The sequence below is a fragment of the Oryctolagus cuniculus genome, chromosome 3 (assembly GCF_964237555.1).
Source record: "Oryctolagus cuniculus chromosome 3, mOryCun1.1, whole genome shotgun sequence".
Taxonomy (NCBI): Eukaryota; Metazoa; Chordata; class Mammalia; order Lagomorpha; family Leporidae; genus Oryctolagus; species Oryctolagus cuniculus.
Genome location: NC_091434.1, coordinates 102,553,725 through 102,574,667, shown reverse-complemented (window position 1 = coordinate 102,574,667; position 20,943 = coordinate 102,553,725). Strand labels below are relative to the sequence as shown.

The following is a 20,943-nucleotide window of genomic DNA, read 5'->3' as shown; positions in this document are numbered from 1 at the left end:
CTAGGAGGGGTTGAAACGGTGTTGAATATGGATGTCATCACCATGCCAGGGTAGTTGGCATTTACTGGGATAGGGGTGGTCAGTGTGGTTTTCCTAAAATAAAGGAGAAACTGAGTACTTAGTGTAGAGAGTAATGAGGTTTTCACAATGTGAGATAATGGTTGGCATTATTCCTTGTTTATATGGAAATCATTCAGAGTCTGGAAAGTGGTGCTGCAAATATAATGAAAAACATGAGGTAGTAGACAGAAGTTGAGCTGGAATGCTGATGAGAGGAGGGAGATGAGAGTTCTGGTGATGTGAGCAACACGGAAATAGGAATGCATGAGTGTAACTGGATTGCAGTTTCAGATAAACTACTGGCCTGTGATGGACATCATTTAAAATGTAATTTGGAAAAGCCACATGAAAAAGGGCATAGATAAACCTAGCATTCAGCTAGGTTGAGCTGGAGATTTAAGTTTATAATTATTCATATTTGAAGAGTATTAACAACAATGAAATTCAGGAAATCATTTAAGGGATGGGCATTGAACTTGTGTGTACCTGTAAAATATCTGGAAAGCTTTTCAGTAATATAAATACCCCAAACACAGGCTAGTGGAATTAAAATTTTCAAAGGTGGTATGGGGAATAGTATTTTATAAAAGATGTTGAAGTCATTTTAATATGCAGAGTTGAATGAGAATCACTGACTCAAGGTGTGAGTTACAGAGAAGAAAAAAGAAATGAAGACAAGGTTGACAGTCCCTGTGATGTTTAAAATTGGAGATAAAAAAGGAACCAACAAAGAACCCTAAAGAGAAGTAACCAATAAAATGGAAAGGAAAACAAGAGAGAGTGATGTCCACAAAACCAAGTAAAGAAAATTCAGATAAGCTGCAGGTAAGAGTAAGATTACTTGATGTAAACATCAAAACATGCTTCCACAGTGACTTCCGGCGGCTCTTGTCACTTACAGTACTGACATCTGTCTCCGGTGTACTCAGACTGGCAGTGGCAGTATGGCTGATTCCCAGCAGTGACAATGCAGGTGCCTCCGTTTTGACAAAAGTCCTCACAGACTGTCTTGCCACAGTTTGGCCCCGTAAACCCTAGTGCACAGCTGCAGGTGGGTCTCCCTATTAGGAAAAAAATAGATAATAAAAAGTAAATTGTTAGACGTACATTTTTTATGTTAATGGAATTGTGACTAGATAAGAATTGGGAAGCTAACTTTCTGATCAAGGGCTGTCTACAGATCTCTGACTTTATGCAGCAACATGATCTGTTTGGTTACTTGTATGTCCAAAGAAGCTTTGACCTAACGATTAATTAGGTCAAATAATCAGAGATTATTTTATGAATAATTATATTTTCATTCATGCATTGCATGTTTAAAGTGCTTATATTATTTTCTATACTTCTCTTTACATTTCAATTTTAAAATTATTGGTCTACTCATATGTGGCACCACAGATTACATTTTATTATATAGTTTAAAATATACACATATTTCCCATTGTTCAATCATAATCTATCAATTACTGCTGAATTTGCACACAATATTTATTTACACTTGCTATAAGTAAATATTTAATAAGTTAAAGTAAACATGTAATTTATAACAATTATATTTATTAACAATAGCTATTTTATTTGAATGCACATACTCTGTTTTCTATACAGCACTTACTCTGCCTTATTTGTCTGGTTCTGATATTTTTACTCATAACAAGGAGTTGTTAGTTGTAATCTAGTAGATAAAATGACTTAGAAGTTTAGTGTGAAGAGAATATGAGTGCAAATCATTTTATTTATTTTGATTTATTTTTTAGAGAGACAGAAAGAGTAAGAACGAGAGAGTCCCCGCCTTCCAGGTCACTCTCTCAATGCCCACACCGTTTGCAGCTGCACCAAGGCTGCAGCAAGGAGCTGGAAACTCAATCCAGATGGGCCACAAGGGTGGCAGGGACATCTGCTACCTCCCAGGGCTCCCATTAGCAGGGAGATGGAATCAGGAGCATAGCTGCTCTCCCCTCCCCTTCCCTACACTTCACTTTATCTCTCTCTCTCTCTCTCTCTCTCTCTGTGTGTGTGTGTCTTCTCTCTCGTATCATTTGAGAGGCAGAGACAGAGGCAGTAACAGAGGGAAAAAGAAAAACAGTTGTAAATCTGATGTATCATCTTTGAATATTTTTATTCACTAGTTTCATGGGAACTAACATCAGAATAAAAGGAAAACATCCTTTCAGGTGTTCTGAACATAATACAGTTAACTGTTCTTTTAGGAATGAGTCTCTGTAACAGCTCAACCTCTCAAAAACTAAGAAGGAAATATGGAACTAGCTCTATAACAGAGAATGAAAACACCATGGATATGATTTGTATGAGGGAAAGATTGAGTATTAAAAGTTGCAAAAATATAAAGAAACAACCATGGAAAGAATTTCAATTATGGATCTCAATTTAGTATGACTAAAGTCACTCATTTGCCTAGCATTGAAGAAGTTCTATGTCAGAGCCTCTCTCATATCTGAGGTGAGAAAACATAATTAGAGTGGTCAGACAATGCATCAGTGTAAGGCTTACTAAGACTTAATGTGTGAAATGATCTATATTTTTTCTCTTGCCACATATTCTACATTAAAGAAGTCTACACATTTCAAGCTTTATTAAATGAATAAAATACCTTCAAATAAAATGTATCTACATTTCCTAAAGAAGGAATAATTTGATGCTCCACAATTTATTTATTTATTTTACTTTGAAAGAAGACTACAAATGCAGAAGTACTAGAGCCTGTTGCTCCAAAGGTACAAAGCAATATATATTTATATGGTGAAGAACATTGCTTCCAAATTTACTATTTGTGAATAGTACTAGCTTGGTAGGATAGATAAATGCCTATTAATAAATAGCCTGAGGGGGCTGGCATTGTGGCATAGGAGTAAAGTCACTGCCTGTGATGCCCAAATGAAATGTATCCTGGCTGCTTGACTTCTGATTCAGCTCCCTGCTACTTACCTGGGAGAAGCAAGCTTTATAAATGTCTCAAGTGTTTAGGCCTCTGCCCCCACATAAGAGACCTGGAAAAAGCTCCTGACTCCTGGTTTCAGAATGGCCCAGCCCTGGCTGTGGTGGCCATGAGGGGAGTGAACCAGCAGAAGGAAGGTTCTCTCTCTCTCCCTCTCACTCCCTCTCTCTCTGTCTCCTTATCTCTCTCATTCTCTCTCTCTCTGTCTCTTTCCCTTTCTTTATAACTTTGACTTTTTAAAAAAATATTTATTTATTTATCTATTGATTTATTTCTTTGAAAGGCTGAGATGCATAAAGAGAAAAAGAGAGAGAAATTGATAGTGATCATTCATCCACTGATTCAGCCCCTAAGTGGCTGAAATGGATGGGAAGGAACCAGTCTGAAGCCAGATGCCAGAAGCGTGCTCTGGGTCCCCCACATGGTTGCAGAAGTTCCTGGACTTGGGCACCCTCCATTGCTTTCTCAGGCACATTAGCAGGGGAGGTGGATCAGAAGTGGAACAGTCAGGACTTGAATGGACATCCATATGGGATGCCAGCCCTGCAGGCACAGGCTTAACCCTCTGTACCACAGTGTCTGTCCCAACTTAGACTTTCAAAATAAATACATTTTAAAAAATAAACAAATAAACTGAGAAGATAAATTTTATTTATGTTAAAAACTGGGTAGCCTTACATTTTATGTTGCCAGAAAACTTCTTACCAACTTTTCATGGGATATGTTCCCTGTAGTGGTGGCAGATGGTTCCAGTTTTTGTTGATGGAGAAACAAAATATTCTGTCACTTTAGCAGGTGAAAAATAAAGATACAAGCAAGAGAAGAAATAGCGATAGAAAACAAAGAGGTTGATCATTGTTGCTGAGGAAAATCAGAGGCCAGAACAAAAGAAGTAATCCCTTATCTTCAATAGATGCCCATGAATGATTGACAGAGAAATAGAATACGTGAACGGTAATGCAAAGTAACCTGAATGTAATGTGAAACAGTGCATAAGGACAGAAGAAATCAAAAGTGCATTAGAACAACCAGAAAAAAAGTCACACAGAAGCAGACTGTAAACATTGTAGATTCCTGGTTTTCTTGTTACTATTTTGTTTTTAAATTATGGGTGGAAAATGATAGAAGTCTGAAAGAAACACACACAGTCTGCTGAGGTGCTTGAAAATGCCTTTATCTTAGTCATTCAGAGAACTGATTCTGCTTTCTGGACTTTGTCTTGTCTGCAGCTATTTTGAAACCAGAGCAGAGTGACCAGTGTGTTCCCCAAGTCAACAGACACTTCCTAGCATTGAGATTTCAGATGATTTTTTCTTCTTCCCAAAGCACTTCTTTCTCTTTCTGAGAATTAAACATCTCTTTGACAAGTAGAAATCTTCACATTTAAGGGAATCTTATCGAACTGAAACAGTATAGTGATGCAGCAGATCTTTTATTTGCTAATGTGAAATGGACCATCTGTTGCAGGATTGTATAATGCACTCCATGTAATATTTCAGGATATCTCTGGATGCACCCTAGCAAATTGCACTGGGTTCATGTATCAATCTTTTGTGGGTAAGAGACTGATTTTGATGTTTGCAAAGGAAACAACACTGTTACAATGATTAAGGTATAGATTTATAGCAGTGGGAGCTAGGTAACTGATTGCCTACAATGATTGCACCATTTGAAGAAGCATCAATTGACCTGAGGTAGGAGGGAAAAGAAACTGTTTCCTGGCTCTGAATCATTCTAGTTTCTAGAGCATCCATAGGTCACACATTAAGAGAGCAGGTTTTCAGATTCATAGTCTACCTGAGTCAAATTACTGGCTCATGCATCCACTGCACCTCGCAGGTTGTTTCCTCATGTATAAACTCGAGATCTCAGTAACACAGCCTCCATGGAGCTGCTGTGTATACTCACATATAATAATGATGCAATCCATGCTAAGTATTTCTTACTGCACTCAGTTGAATTTTACCTCTGATTATTATGATTTCTCCTGAGGTGCACCATGTGTAGTTATGATTTATTCTATGATTTTTTCTATAAAGGCATTTGAGCAGTTTAACCAAATAATTCTAAATTTTCATTAAATTGCACATATGATCACCATAATTGAGATAAAGTTGTATTTATTTTACATAAGTTATGGAATACAGTTGGAATTCCCCACCAAGTTTACACGCAGACTCCAATATTTTCAAACTTCAAAGGACAGGTTTTTCCATCTTTTTAGTTTCTTAACATGCTTAGCTCTATCTTTAAAAAGAAAACGTAGACACATGCCACAACAGCAGCAACCAAAACAAACACCAAATCAAATAGTTACTAAGTCCTTCTATTTCCACAACTTCAAACTTTGGTACATCCTGGAGCATCTTCAAAAGATAGTTTCACAGCTTCCAACTCTATCAATATATGACAAAGTAAAATATGTATGCTAAAATCGAACTCCAATTATTCATGGAGTTAGCAATTTTTATTTGTAATATATAGAATAATGTGGGTAAATATATATTTTCTCCTTGTGCTCTCAAAAGAGAGGCCAGAAACCTCAACATGAATACGTTGCTCACGTACATTGATTCTGATTTTCTGCTTACAAGCAGAAGTTTAGAAGTTTAGAATAGAAATATTAATAAATGTTTTTCTCCTTAAAGTATTTTTCTTTTTTAAAAGATTTTTATTTTATTACTTATTTGAAAGCCAGTGTTACAGAGAGCAAAGGAAAGACACAGAGAGATCTTCCATCACTCCCCAAATGGCTAAATGATCAGGAATAGGCCAGGCCAAAGCCAGGAGCCAGGAGCTTCTTTCAGGTCTCCCACATGGGTGCAGATGCCCAAATACTTGGTCCATCTTCTGCTTTCACAGGCACATTAGCAGAGAGCTAGATCCGAAGCAAAGCAAAGACATGAGTCACCAGTGCTACAGGCTGCAAACCAACCTGCTGTGCCACAGCGATAGCCCCTTTTACAATACATTTCAAAGCTTTTCTGTTAAAGCTTTCTTCTTTTCCCTTCATCAATAAATTCAACTATTATTCCTAACTGCTCTCCTCTTCAGATTTTTCATCCTAACTTTAAAATGTTTAATAACCTCCATACTTGGAATTATCTCTACTTGGCTTCACTAGGATTATTGATTTCCCTAGCTTTTCTCTGAATGCTTTTGTATAGTTGTCCTTACATTTTCCCTTTCTATCCCTCAACAAATGTCTTCCAAACTTCTTCCTGGTGATATTTCTCAATTTATAGCTCAGATAATTCATTCGTTCATTCTCTCTCCTCTCTCTCTCTCTCTCTCTCTCTCTCTCTCTCTCTCAGTTTTCTGAGTCTGGGCTCATTCTCCATCCTAAACTTCAGATCATTATGTTCATTCCTTTTTTGAGTATTCCCATATGGTTCTCTGGCAGCTCAGTAGGTCTGACAACTTTTCTTACTGCCTGAAAGACATATTTATTTGAAAATATCTTGTCCTCAGTGCTACGTTTGTTTGCACTACTCTTTACATTTCTCAGTGCTAGGTCTACTCTGTATTCCGATTTCACTGCACATGTTGATTAGCTGAGTGCCTTGCCAAATGTCTGCTGTGATGGTTAATTTCATGTCTCAACTTGAAAAAGGATGTCCAGATGGCAGGTGCAACATTGTTTCTCAGTGGGTCTGTAAGGGCATTTCCAGAATAAATTAGCGTTGGGATTAGTAGACTTGAGTAAAGAAGATCCATCCTCACCAATGTGGGCACCTATCATCTAATTCACCTTCAGGCTCAAATAGAACAAAAAGGTGAGAAATGGAGGGTGTATGAATTAGCAGTTAAAGGCACTGGCTAAGCTGCTCCCATTCCATATCAGATTGCTGAGGTCTGAATCCCAGCTCTGCTTCTAATTCCAGCTTTCTGTTTAAGCACTCCGGGAAGCAACAGGAGAATGCTAGAGTATTTGGTCCCCACCACCAACACAGGAGATCTAAACTGAGATCCCAGTTCCTGGCTTTACCTAGCCCAGACCTGCCACTTGCAGGGGCATTTGGGGAGTAAACCAACAGATGGAAAGCTGTCTCTCTCTCTCTCTCTCTCTCTTTCTCTCTCTCTCTTTCTGCCTTTTAAATAAATAGAAATGACAGACTGTCTTTGTTGAGCACCTGCCTTCTCCTGCCCTTGAATCTTGGAGCTCCTGATTCGTTGTTCTTGGACTTCAAGACTTACACTAGCATTCCTTCCTCCACTACCCCTTGCTTAGACCGTTGGTCTTATACAGGGAGTTACTGTCTCCCTGCTTTCAGACCTTTGCAAGGGACTAAATGAGCCCATTCTTGTTTCTCCAGTTTGCAGGCAGGGCATGGTCAGGAAACTTCTTGGACTCCGTCAGAAAATAAATATAAACTCCAATAATAAATCTCTTCTTACACATCTATACATTCTTATTTCTTGTTTTCTTAAAGATCCTAATATATGAGGGTGCTACAAAAAGTTCGTGGAGAATACAACTATGAAAAAACTATGCATGGTTTTCAAATTTTTGTACCAAAATAAAGTGATTTTTAATTTCATTTTCCCACAAAGTTTTGAAGAACCCTTATATATGCATAGAATCAATGGAGCTTACTTCTATTTATTTATATTACTTTGTGCATAAATAGTAATTGACTGCATATATCTTCTAACATGTTCTAGTATAGTTTCATACCAAAAAAATGAACAATTATAAACAGTTGCAATTGAACTAGAAACTCAATAATAGCTAATGTCAAATGTAAGGAGAATATAACTAAAATGACTACTGATCTATAATTAATTATAAATATTTTAAGGAATATACAATGGCATAATTAAACACTGTATATCTCATGAGAAAAAATGGAAACATCTTGAAATCTCACAGAATTTTTTAAAGTTTCACTTATATTGCATGTCCACATGTAGCAAAATAGTATCTCAGTAAAAATAGTTGATTCTACAATCTTTCGTAATTAATACTTAAGGAAATTAAATAAACTTGGTGTAGTTGTTACACAATTTGTGTTTGGTATCAGGCAGACATGGAAATTAGTTTCGTGTCTTTAGTAAGCTTAGATTTCTTCTTTGCATCTCATTCTGTCCATGGTCATAGCAGCATCTTCCATATACAGGTAAAACACACAGCACAATGTTTGGAACCCAGCAGGCCAAAATATTTGGTTGCTTCTTTATTAGTAGCAGCATTGATGTTATTATTATTATTTTTTAAATTACCAATATTCAGGTTATTACTTAAACTGGTCATAGCACATGACTTTTTCAAAAAGCATTGTATGAAATGCTTGTTCTAAAAGTTTTCCTATTTTTATTCTCTTGGATATAACATTCTAATAGCTAATCTAGATTTATCAATTCAGAACATTTTTGAATATATAACAATAATATAATATTTTCTATTTATTATAGATGTAACAATATAGATATCATAACATATTAGTATAGATATAACATATTAGTATCTGTTAAATGAACATGACATTTATATTTTGTTAATTTATCTCATAAGTAATTAACATATTTAACAACATATATTAACTTTAGTCATATGGTCATAGCTCTTTTTCTGACATTGGCAGAAAATATGACCCTGCTGATCATCTGTAATAATAGGTAGAGTGTTAGGGCACTGGTTTGGGAATAATCTAGGTTTTTCAGAATCTAGTCATATCACTCACTCTAACTCATGTCTTAGAAATGTCCCAATGTAAACATCATAGAGTTGTAAAAATGAAGATGTACATCCAACGGATTTACCACCCTTTTTGTAATTTATGCATTCAAAACATGGCAACAGCTACAATAAAGATAGCAATAATTATGTTTGTTAAAAGTTCCAGATACAATATTATAGTCAATATAATTACCTATTTTAATACCTTTACCTAATAATTGCAGATTAAAATTTTCTGGGTAGCTTATAATAAAGTAATATGCAATCAATATTGATACTTACCATCTTGAAAGATTTTTATTTTTATTTCAATATAGGGCCTTCAAAAACTTTGTGGAAAATGTTCATTAACTTTTTTTTAACTTAATTTAGCCAATCTTTCTTTTTCTTTGTTAACATTTTATTTCAGAATAATTTTAAAATTGCAAAGTAGAAATTTTCAGGTGGTAATACAAAGAGTTCCCATGTAGCCCTCATCTCAATTGCCCTATTAACATCTTATACGTCACAATTAATGATCCACACCCAGCTTTCTCTCTTCCTTTTTATCCAAACTTCTTTTATTCCATTAACCCCTCCCAGCTTCTAGTAATCACCAATATATATTCAGATTGTTTTGTTTTTGAATTTCAGCTCCCACATTTAAGGAAGAACATCCACTATTTATTTTTCAGTGTCTGATTTGTTTTACTTAATCTCAGGTCTTCCAATTCTATAGTTTTTAAAGTGCCTTCTTATACAGTTTTATTATGCTGATATATTTTAATAATTTGCTGTCACTTTCATATATAATTTAATAATTTGCTATCATATTGGTTTCTGTCTTTGAAAGCTAGATTTATTCGGTAAACTCTTTTTCAGCTGAATGTAGAAATGATGTACATCAGTATGATTTAAACCATATTAGATGATTTAAAGTAGGCAAAATAACCCCTTGGTTGAATATCAGACAAATAATTTTTCTCCTGTATACACACAATACATGAAAATGTGTGACTGACTGGAACAAAGGGATGCCAGTGAACGTAACTCCATCTGACAAGCCTGTGAGACTCACATGCTTGTGGTTTCAGCGAGTTGATACATGTCCTGACCACTGTGAGTCTCTCTTTGAAAATAAGATTTTTAAATTCGTGCCTAATTGTCTATGTGAAGCCTGCCACATACCCAGTTATCCTGTAACTGGCTTAGACAGTCTAGAGGTCTTAAATTTTTATCTTCGGTTATGACATTTTAGGCCTAATGGGTCTTATGAGTATATAACTATTGTTTAGCTTCAGGACTCTGATAAACATATCTTAAGGGACATTTAAATTACAGAATATGTTGATAATGTCTTTTCATGAAAATGCTGTTTAAAGGTGACACACTTCTTAAACATCTTTATGCCATTTGGACAAGAGCAAAAGAATAACAATGTCCTTTTCATACAGAAAAGAAATAATAAACTGAGACATAAATCACAGTGGTATCTCCAGTTACAACAGCACAATCGGAAAACTCATCTCCTCACCTCTTGTTGCTGAGACTTCCCTTGGTGAAATCTGTCTTGACTTCAGACTTAGATTCAAGTAATAAAAGTCCCAAATGCTTTTAAAAATTGCTAGTCTTTTTGATAAGGAGATTTGACATTCTACTTTTCCACTTAGTATAATGTTTTCCTCTACTGAAAGTGAGTGCCCATTTATAAATAATTTTAGCAAGTTGACTATAGCTGTCGGGTTGTCTTTAAGTATCACACAGATTACAGAGAGTTCTATTCAGAAAAACCTGACAAAGAAAAGGGAAGAATTGTGGGCTTTATCTAGCATTTTCTTAGGTACTACTTAATATATTCTGACATGCTTCAAATTATAGGTCACAGTCTATTTATACTTCTGGAAAGTTCATTTTCAGCCAGCATTGTGAAAATGAGACTGAAACATTTTTGTCTTTTCTGTGGATACAAGTAAGCCAACTCAAGCCTTCTGACATTAGCCTAGAGAGTCATAAGACTGAATAGTTGAATATTACTCTCACCATATGGTCCAAATGAACCAGTAACTGTGACTCATTAGGCCAGCAGCAGAATTAGAAAGAAAGTTATTTTTAATCTCTCTTAGGTTTATTGTCAAGATTCAAGGAGAGTGAACTGTATCATCACTTAGTAAGCAACCTATATATATATATTTATATATATATATAATATTTCATGATATTAACAACAAAAATAATGATAATTTTAATTCCTAATAATACCAGTATTATTTTAATTGTAATAACAATAATTCATGTTAATTATGGGACATTTCAGAGAAGTATCTATTTCCTTAGATAAATATTTTATATCTTATTTTCTCTATTGGGCTCAGGTTATATAGCACTTTATAGCCTATCCTTTCATGTTTATTTATTTATTTTTTTATTTAGTAAATATAAATTTCCAAAGTACAATTTATGGATTACAATGGCTCCCCCCCATAACTTCCTCCCACTCGCACCCCTCCTATTTCCCTCCCCCTCTCCCATTCCATTCACATCAAGATTTTTTTTTAAATTATCTTTATATATAGATGATCAATTTAGTATATATTAAGTACAGATTTCATCAGTTTGCACCCACACAGAAACACAAAGTGTAAACTACTGTTTCAGTACTAGTTATAGCATTACTTCACATTGGACAACACATTAAGGACAGATCCCACATGAGAAGTAAGTACACAGTGACTCCTGTTGTTGACTTAACAATTTGACACTCTTGTTTATGGCGTCAGTAATCTCCCTAGGCTCTAGTCATGAGTTGCCAAGTCTATGGAAGCCTTTTGAGTTCGCTGACTTCGATCTTATTCTGATAGGATCATAGTCAAAGTGGAAGTTCTCTCCTCCCTTCAGAGAACGGTACCTCCTTCTTTGATGGCCCCGTTCTTTCCACTGGGATCTCACTCGCAGAGATCTTTCATTTAGGTCTTCTTTTTTTTTTTTTTTTTTTTTTTTTTTTTTTCAGAGTGTCTTGGCTTTCCATGCCTAAAATACTTTCATGGACTCTTCAGCCAGATCTGAATGCCTTAAGGGCTGATTCTGAGGCCAGAGTGCTATTTAGGACATCTGCCATTCTATGTGTCTGCTGTGTATTCCGCTTCCCATGTTGGATTGTTCTCTCCCTTTTTTATTCTATCAGTTAGTATTAGCAGACACTAGTCTTGTTTGTGTGACCCTTTTGACTCTTAGACCTATCGGTGTGATCAATTGTGAACTGAAGTTGATCACCTGGACTAGTGAGATGGCATTGGTACCTGCCACCTTGATGGGATTGTTTTGGAGTCCCCCGGCACAATTCTAACTCCACCATTTAGGGCAAGTCCGATTGAGCATTTCCCAAATTTTACATCTCCTCCCTCTCTTATTCCCACTGTTATATTTAACAGGGATTACTTTTCAGTTAAAATTTAAACACCTAAGAATAATTGTGTGTTAATTACAGAGTTTAACCAATAGTACTAGAACAAAAGAAAGAAAAATACTAAAATGGATAAAGTATTACATTGTACATCAACAGTCAAGACCTTTTATGTTTAAAATATAATATGAGGGGTTGGCACTGTGGCATAGTGGGTAAAGCTGCCGCCTTCAGTGCTGGCATCCCACATTGGCACCGATTCAGTTCCTGGATGTTCCAGTTCTAATCCAGTTCTCCGTGGCCTGGGAAAGCAGTGGAAGACGGCCCAAGTGGTTGGTCCCCTACAACTGCATGGGAAACCTCGAAGAAGCTCCTGGCTCCTGGCTTTGGAATGCACAGATCCAGCCATTGTGGCCATTTGGGGAGTGAACCAGTGGATGCAAGACCGCTCTCTGTCTCTATTTCTCTCTAGCTCTCTTGCCTCTGCCTCTCTCTAACTCTACCTTTCAAGTAAATAAATAAATCTTTAAAAAATTTTTAAAAATATAAAATGGGGGCCAGCTCTGTGGAGCAGCAGGTTAACACTCTGGCCTGAAGTGCCAGCAACGCATATGGGCACCGGTTCGAGACTTGGCTGCTCCGCTTCCAATCCAGCTCTATGCTATGGCCTGGGAAAGCAGTAGAAGATGGCCCAAGTCCTTGGGCCCCTGCACCCTAGTGGGATACCCCGAGAAAACTCTTGGCTCCCAGCTTCAGATCTATGCAGCTCCTGCCGTTGCGGCCAACTGGGGAGTGAACCATCGAATAGAAGAACTTTCTGTTTCCTCTCTCTGTCTTTCCTCTATCTGTGTAACTCTGACTTTCAAATAAATAAATAAATCTTAAAAAATAAATAAAAATTTCAAAAAATATAAAATGAAGCATTTTATTTACTAAATGTTCCATAAATGTGGTTGTACTTATCATATATTTTCATCTTTTACAAATGCTATATTTTACATGCTTACACTTGGAATTCATGTTTTTATTCCCAATTCTATGATATTGTAAATAGCATATTGAATATTCTTATTCTTAAATTTTGTGCTTTCTATTATCAAGTAGTACTTGGGATACATTTCCAAGAGTAACATTATTTAGTCAAAGGATATTGACACTTTTTAAAGATCTTGCTGAGTTTTTCAAAATTGCTGCAAGATTTGTACCATTAACATATTCTCTGGTAGTTATTTTAGGATGCTAGTTTCATCCATGTCCACAAGTTCTCCTCCTCCACTTATGGCATCCCCAACTCCTCTATACATGAATGAGGCTTGTCTTTTACCCTTTTCTTATTTTGCTTTCTTTTTTTTTCTATTTGATCCCTTAAAAGTTAAATTTTCCAATTCTACCTATTTGTTGAATTGTAAGCATTATTTGTGTTGTTTCCAATTTTAAAATCATTCTTAAAAATCAAGTAGAACCAAATGTCCAGCTTTAGGCACTTCCTAAGTATAATCAACATCTATGTTATGAAAGGTGGAATGCAAAGCTTAATTTAAGTGAAAAACAGTCTTCATTTAAATAAAAAGTAAAAGAAAAGCAAAGATGAACAGATTAAACATAATATTCACCATTTAACAAGATACGGATCAGGTTAGTGTGGACTCAATATCCTGTGTGCACCTGTGACTGGACAGCCCTCAGTACTCACGTTTCATCATCAGCTTCATGATATACCTCGGGTTCCCCCAAATTCCTGGCTTAACCTTGATTTTAAACAAACCTAACATCTGATTTGGGACAACTGCATGGATAGAAGAATCTTAAATAAAGGAGAAAGAAAATCCTCTCAACCTACATGGCTCCAATTGTAAGGGCCTTTCCCATTGCAGGGAGATTTTTGACTTTTTCTTTCCACAATAATGGCTGCTTTCATTCTCTTGCTTCATTTCTAGGGGAAAAAATCTTTCACTGTGAAAGTCCCCAGATGTGGCAGCAGAAAGAGCTACAATGAGAATTTTACTTTCTTCCTTTTGTATTCACTTAAATTATTCAATACAAATGTACTGCATTGCCTACTATTCTATCCGAAAATATAATATCGCTTTCTAATGTAGCCATTTGTATGTTTTCAAAATGGGATGGGCATTCTCTGCATAACTCCAAATTTCAGGAGTGGCACTGAATATCTGGTTATACTGTTGCAATTTCACAAGACTTCTTGCTAAATTCTTCTAAATCTATGTAGGAAAGTCCAATTCACTTTATTTTGTTTTATTTTATTTTATTTTTTTATTTTTTGACAGGCAGAGTGGACAGTGAGAGAGAGACAGAGAGAAAGGTTTTCCTTTGCCGTTGGTTCACCCTCCAGTGGCCGCCGCGGCCGGCGCGCTGCAGCCGGCGCATCGTGCTGATCCGAAGCCAGCAGCCAGGTGCTTCTCCTGGTCTCCCATGCGGGTGCAGGGCCCAACCACCTGGGCCATCCTCCACTGCACTCCTGGGCCACAGCAGAGAGGCGGCCTGGAAGAGGGGCAACCGGGACAGAATCCGGCGCCCCGACCGGAACTAGAACCCGGTGTGCCGACACCGCAAGGTGGAGGATTAGCCTATTGAGCCATGGCACCGGCCCCAATTCACTTTAACATACACAGTAAGTATAAATAACAGACCTATAATTTAAGGGTATTATAAAAAATATGAGTATAGCTTAGAGAATATTCATAAAATTAAGATTAATAGAAAATACATTCAATTGCATAAATGTTTTAATGATATCTGATGTATAAACTTTGATAAATTATCCTGTATTTTCAATAATAAAATGATTGCATAATACTTTGATTGCAATTGTTTGCTCATAGTAAATTTTATCTTAAATATATTTCTCATGAGTAGGTCATGAAAATGTATTACATGGACCCTTGCTGATTATATTAATGCCAAAATAACTGATTTTATAGAATGTTCTAAATGAACACAGCATATTTTTAGTGCTCTTTATTACAAAGACCAAAAACCTTAAGGAATGGGAAAAAGTAATTCCAACATTCAAAATTTTAATTATGCCTCTCAGATATGTGCTTTTAATTAAATGGTGACATTTTCCTTAATTATTATTGTTCTATACAACTGTCATAAACTTATAAATTTTAATTAAAGCTGCCCCAAACCCTAGTTATGGAGTGTCCACAAAGGAATTTACCAAAAGGCTTAACTGTAAGTAAACCGACAATGAATAAATCCATGAATTTCCCATTGCGATTTGTTCAACAAATTAACATTTGTATGAAGATAATGAGGTTCTACAGCCGATAATACTAAACAGTGTTTTTATAAAACTACATTTATAAACATGAAAAAAGCATTGTGAATAACTTCATCAAATACTTTATTATTATTGTTTGATGCTCCATTAAATTATATAATTCAGATTTATAGTACTAATCTGAAATATAATTTTTCCCGAATATATTATTTATATAAATAAAGATCTAATAATTTTGGTGGATAAAGTTGACACATTATAGATTTGAAGAATGCAGCAGATCTGATTTTAATGAAACATTAAAAATTGTTCTATATCTGTATACAGTTTAGGAACCATTAAAAGGATAGCAAATTCAAAATTTCTTAGAGATTTATCCCCCAGGACCCACAGCAGTTTGAAAAGGTAGCCATAGTATGGAACATCAAATGGTTTCCTTGGGCTAAATATTCTGAAGACAAATATAAATAAATTATCTAGCTATAACTCAATGATTTTCATTATCATTGTGACAAAATCAAGTTGTCAATTCAGTAATAAAATCTCCAAACAATTCATTCCTCAAGAAAAGTGTCTTCTCTAACTGAAATAACATCTGTGTTAGTAAAATGCAATCACACACATTTACTGAATTTGGATTCTTATTTGCTTGTTCAGTGAAAGACTCAGTATTGTAATTTCTCCAACAGCAATATGTCCACTCAATAGAGTTCCTGGTTCTTGGCTTCTCCCTGGCCCAGCCCTGGCTGTTTTAGGCATTTGGGGTGTGAATCATACATGGAAGATGTCTACGTGTCTCTGTTTCTTTCTCTTTCTCTTACTCTGCCTTTCAAATAAATAAATCTTATGGGGCCAGCACTGTGGCACAGAGGGTTAATGCCCTGGCCTGAAGCACTGGCATCCCATATGGGCGCCAGTTCTAGTCCTTTCTGCTCCTCTTCCAGTCCAGCTCTCTGCTATGGCCTGGGAAGGCAGTAGAGGATGGCCCAAGTCCTTGGGTCCCTGCACCCGCATGGGAGACTAGGAGGAAGCTCCTGGCTCCAGGCTTCGGATCGGCACAGCTCCGGCCATTGTGCCTAATTGGTGAGTGAACCATCTGACGGAAGACTCTCTTTCTCTCTCTGCCTCTCCTCTGTGTAACTCTGACTTTCAAATAAATAAATAAATCTTTAAAAAATAAATAAATAAATCTTACAAAGAGTATACATATATATATGTATGTGTGTGTGTGTGTAAAATCATCAAAATTCTATAAGAATGCAAATCAGAAACAGCTTGATCTCTCTGAACCTCATTGAGAATTCTTATCCATGTGATTATTAAAGTTGGTATTATGCTAAATACTTGAAAGAACAGATACATGCAATAGAAGAAGTGAGAACTCCCAGTAAGATCGAAGTTAACCATACAGAGGAAATAAAGATCATATAGGTTACTTTTCCATTTAAATAAATATATGTCTAAGTAGTACAATTAAATGTGTATAGGTTGTATGTAATAGTTGTATAATGTCCCTTGCACAGCATATTGGAATTTGGAAACTAGATGTTTATTTGCATTGTGTGATTTTTTCTCATAGGAGCATATTTTATGCTTAATATTTAGAAACCAATAGGCAAGTGTGTTTCAGGTTCACTTATGTGCTATGGAGAATACTCTGCAAACATGGCTGTTGGGTAAACTAATAAAATATCAAGTATAACCTATCATGTCAAAACTTGATTCATTCCAAATTATATTATATGCTACATTTTAATGTCAACAGAGTAGTTGTAATTTTGGATGGGAATTAGGATGCTATCATATGATCTGGTAAGATTTGTTACATTCATAAGGAGCCTAATTTTCAATAATGCTTCATAGTTAGAATTTAAAGAAAGTATTTCTGCAGTTGACAATGCATACTTTGGATTCATACAAAAGCTTTGCTAATGGGCTCTGCTAATTATTCTGAGCCAGCAGCAAAATACTCAGCACTAAGTCTATCACATGGTATATGCTAAATACAAAATAATGATCACTACTGTTACTGGATTTTGTTACTTGATTTTGATACTTTAGAACAAATGTCATTGATTATGTTGAACTACTAAATTTATATACTAATATATTCTTTACATGATATTAGGAATTATGCTCATAGCATTAAGTATTTTACTTATTTTTCACATATAAGGAAAAATGCAGATGATTTCAATATGCAATGATAATCAAATATTTACCCAGGGTGGATGGTGTGCAAGTTCCTCCATTTTGACAGTAGTTGCTACAGTGGTTGACTTCACATCTTTCTCCAGAATAACTGGGCCAACAGTGACATCTCAAATCACCCTTCTCATTTAAAATACATCTTCCTCCATTTTCACAAGTCGATTTGCATGAATCATCTGGTCATGCAAAGAAATGTACAAATTAGCATATTATTCAGGAGATGATTAAGTCAGAATACTTACACTATTAAAAATATCTTACAAGGATCTTATTTTTTCATAAAATAACTACTTGTAAGTACCAAAATAAATTCTGTAAGCAGAGTAATAGGTTCTAGTTGTTGAATAATGAATACAAATATGAAATTAATTTGTATTCTTTTTAAAGTATTATTATTATTATTATTTTATATTTGCTAAATATCAAATAAAATTAACTAAAACTTTCTGAAAGTAATGTATTTCCCATACAGGAGTTTTTCTTTGAGATGGAACTAACATGCTCTATTTTTCAAGAATGACTGACATTAAATCAAACTGAAATATGTAGAATATATTTAAAGCATATATATACTTTCATGTACACATGCACTACTGTGTCCTGAGTGTATCTGTGTATGCATCTATACATTTGTATATACTGATTTCTCTTGATATCCTTGAGTAATTGGCTCCAGAACCACCTGTAGGTATCAAAATCTTTGAGTGTTCAAGTCTGTTATATAAAATACTTTAGAATTTGCATATAACCTGTATATATATATATATATATATATATATCTTCTCATATACTTTAAAATCACTTCTAGGTAATTTACCATACCTAGAAAAATGTAAATATTATATAAATCATCGCCAAACTGTATTGTTTAGGGAATATTGACATGAAAAGGAACAGACAAAATTTAAAAAATTATTTCCAAGTTGTGGTTGGTAGAATGGGATGAAGATACAGAAATCACTCCCTACACAGGCATACATGCACACAAACACACATACCTGAGTATATGTATGTTATTTATACTATAAATATTTAAATGAAGCGATATTCTTTTACATTAGTCCTTATTTTGCACTAACATAAACTTACTTTTTAATTTCATTGCTGCACACATTTTCTGAGGTACCCTTTCACAAAGTAAAAAAAAATAACACAGGTTTAGCAAGACCTGTGTTTAGTCCTAGTTCTACCACTTACCAGGCATACAAGTTGACCTACCTAGGGTTTCTGTTACTTCACTTCAAAATGGCTTGGATGATCTGGGGACAGCGCTGTGGCAAAGCCAGTGCAGCCACCACCTGCAATGCCGGCATCCCATGTGGGCACCGGTTCAAGTCCCAGCTGCTCCACTTCTGATCCAGCTCTCTACTATGGCCTGGGAGAGCAGTGGAAGATGACCTAAATCCTTGGGTCCCTGCACCCCCATGGGAGACCCGTAAGAAGCTCCTGGCTCCTGGTTTAGGATTGGCACAGACTCCAGCTTTTGTGGCCACCTAGGGAGTGATCCAGCTGATGGAACACCTCTCTCTCCATCTCTGCCTCTGCCTCTCTGTAACTCTGTCTTTCAAATAAATAAATAAATCATTTTAAAAAATGCCTTTGATGAAAAAGAATTTAACTTAGATTTGTGTGAATATTAAATAATAAATTTAAAAATAAGTAAAAATTCTCAAAGTTCATAAATGTGAAGTACTTAAGTATATACCATTCATACCTATACACAAATGAGAATTTGACTTTCAGTCATATCTGCCATATCTGGAATAGTAAAATAAAGAAGAATGGAGAGCTACGTGTATAAGATGCATTGTACATTTTTCACAGGCAATGGATTACTGATTTGGTTAAGTAATCAAGTACCATTCTTATTGAGCACTATTTCCCAAGTGCCTTGAAGGTACACTGAGTGAAAGTACACTGAGGGAGAGCTCAGGTGGACTATCTTCTATGAACACCAGAAGAAGAGCCCTGGAGAAGCTGAATGAAAGATACTCCAGCTGGACCTGGAATGGAGAGTCTGGAGGAAGGGAAGAAATTGCAAGTGACAAGCATTTTTGAAGAGATAAGGAAAGAATGAGGGAAGAAATCTGGATTTTGGGCTTTGCCCCAAAAAGAAAATGGGGTGAAGAATGCACAAAGTCTGAGACTGATTATATCAAAATATAGCAATGTGAGTTTGATGAATTTGGATGCATTCTAAAGGTAACTGGGAAATAAAACATATTTTAGCATTGTATAAAGAGAATAGGGGTCAATTAAGGACAATTCCTTGTCTTGATCAGTACAGGTAAGTGGAAATGCAGGGCAATAGGAAATGTAGGGGTGATTTAGCTTTGGGTCTATTAAATTGTAGTTACCTGTGCAATACAAATGAGAAATTCCAGCAAAGAACTGAGTATAGGGTCATTTTCTAATGAAATATCTAGAGTTCTTGCTTAAGTTAAAATTTACCATTGCATTTATCACTCATTCAGAATGATCTATCTCAATGGAGTCTGTAAATGTGAACAGAGAAGATAAATATGTAAGGCATATTTGGGGTTATCTTGAGGATCTCACTTTCACTTGTAGATGTTCTGATAAACCACATGGGTATCCAAAATCTCTATATTCTGGGGCTTGTGTATTTCTGTAACATGCTTACTTTAGAGATTTAGAAATACAGCACTGTCTGATGAGACAGAAATGGAGTTGAATTCTTTTAAAACCTACAGTAATAGTTCTATAATGAAAAAGAAGGCTGCTTTTGTCAATACCTAAATCACCTCCAGAAGTCAAACTCCAGCAATTATAATCAACCATTGGAAAGAGCAGGTGAATACTTCCCCAAGAATGAGTACTATTTGAATTTCAAATTTCTCACATGAAGATTAAAAACATTCACTGTGCTCATCATTTAACAATAACAGCTTAGAGAAAGGCAAGCAATTATAAAGAGCTGAAAACCCTTGGCTATATCAAATGTTAATGTCAGGAAAAATTAATTGGCATTTATCTACACCAATCAATAATTCTGAAATCTACTTATTTGTGTGCCTTATTAAAGTGGTCCAAGTCATCTATTATCAAGGACTGCACGTGAAGAGACACATTTGAATATTTTTAATACTCCCATTAAATTTAAAATTTTCTTTTAAATTATGAAAATGAGCTTTGAGGAGGCTTCTGGAATAATGCATTAAAGCAAGGTTGAAATAGTAAAAATTTTTTTAAAAGATTTATTTATTTATTTATTTATTTTAAAGTCAGAATTATAAGGAGAGAGGAAGAAACAGAAAAGGGAAATCTTCCACCCATTGGTTCACCACCCAGGTGGCTGCAATGGCCAAGACTGAGACAGGTCAAAGCCAGGATCCAGGAGCTCCATCTAGCACTACATATGAGTGCCAGGGAGTCAAATATTGGGCCAT

General features: G+C 35.5%; 1 protein-coding gene across 8 annotated transcripts in view; it reads right to left on the bottom strand.

Annotated features, from left to right (window-relative positions):
- LRP1B (LDL receptor related protein 1B) overlaps nucleotides 1-20,943 on the bottom strand; it is a 2,140,503-nt gene that overhangs the window by 69,802 nt on the left and 2,049,758 nt on the right. For 7 of the 8 annotated variants that reach the window (XM_051849575.2, XM_051849574.2, XM_051849572.2 and 4 more), the window contains 2 exons: nucleotides 17,545-17,709; nucleotides 960-1,121 (listed from right to left, as the gene is read on the bottom strand). In XM_051849575.2, the coding sequence (XP_051705535.2) occupies nucleotides 960-1,121; nucleotides 17,545-17,709 (327 nt within the window). Of the gene's footprint in view, nucleotides 1-959; nucleotides 1,122-5,754; nucleotides 5,895-17,544; nucleotides 17,710-20,943 lie in introns of those variants that run through there. The other variant, XM_070071547.1, reaches the window with a different exon arrangement.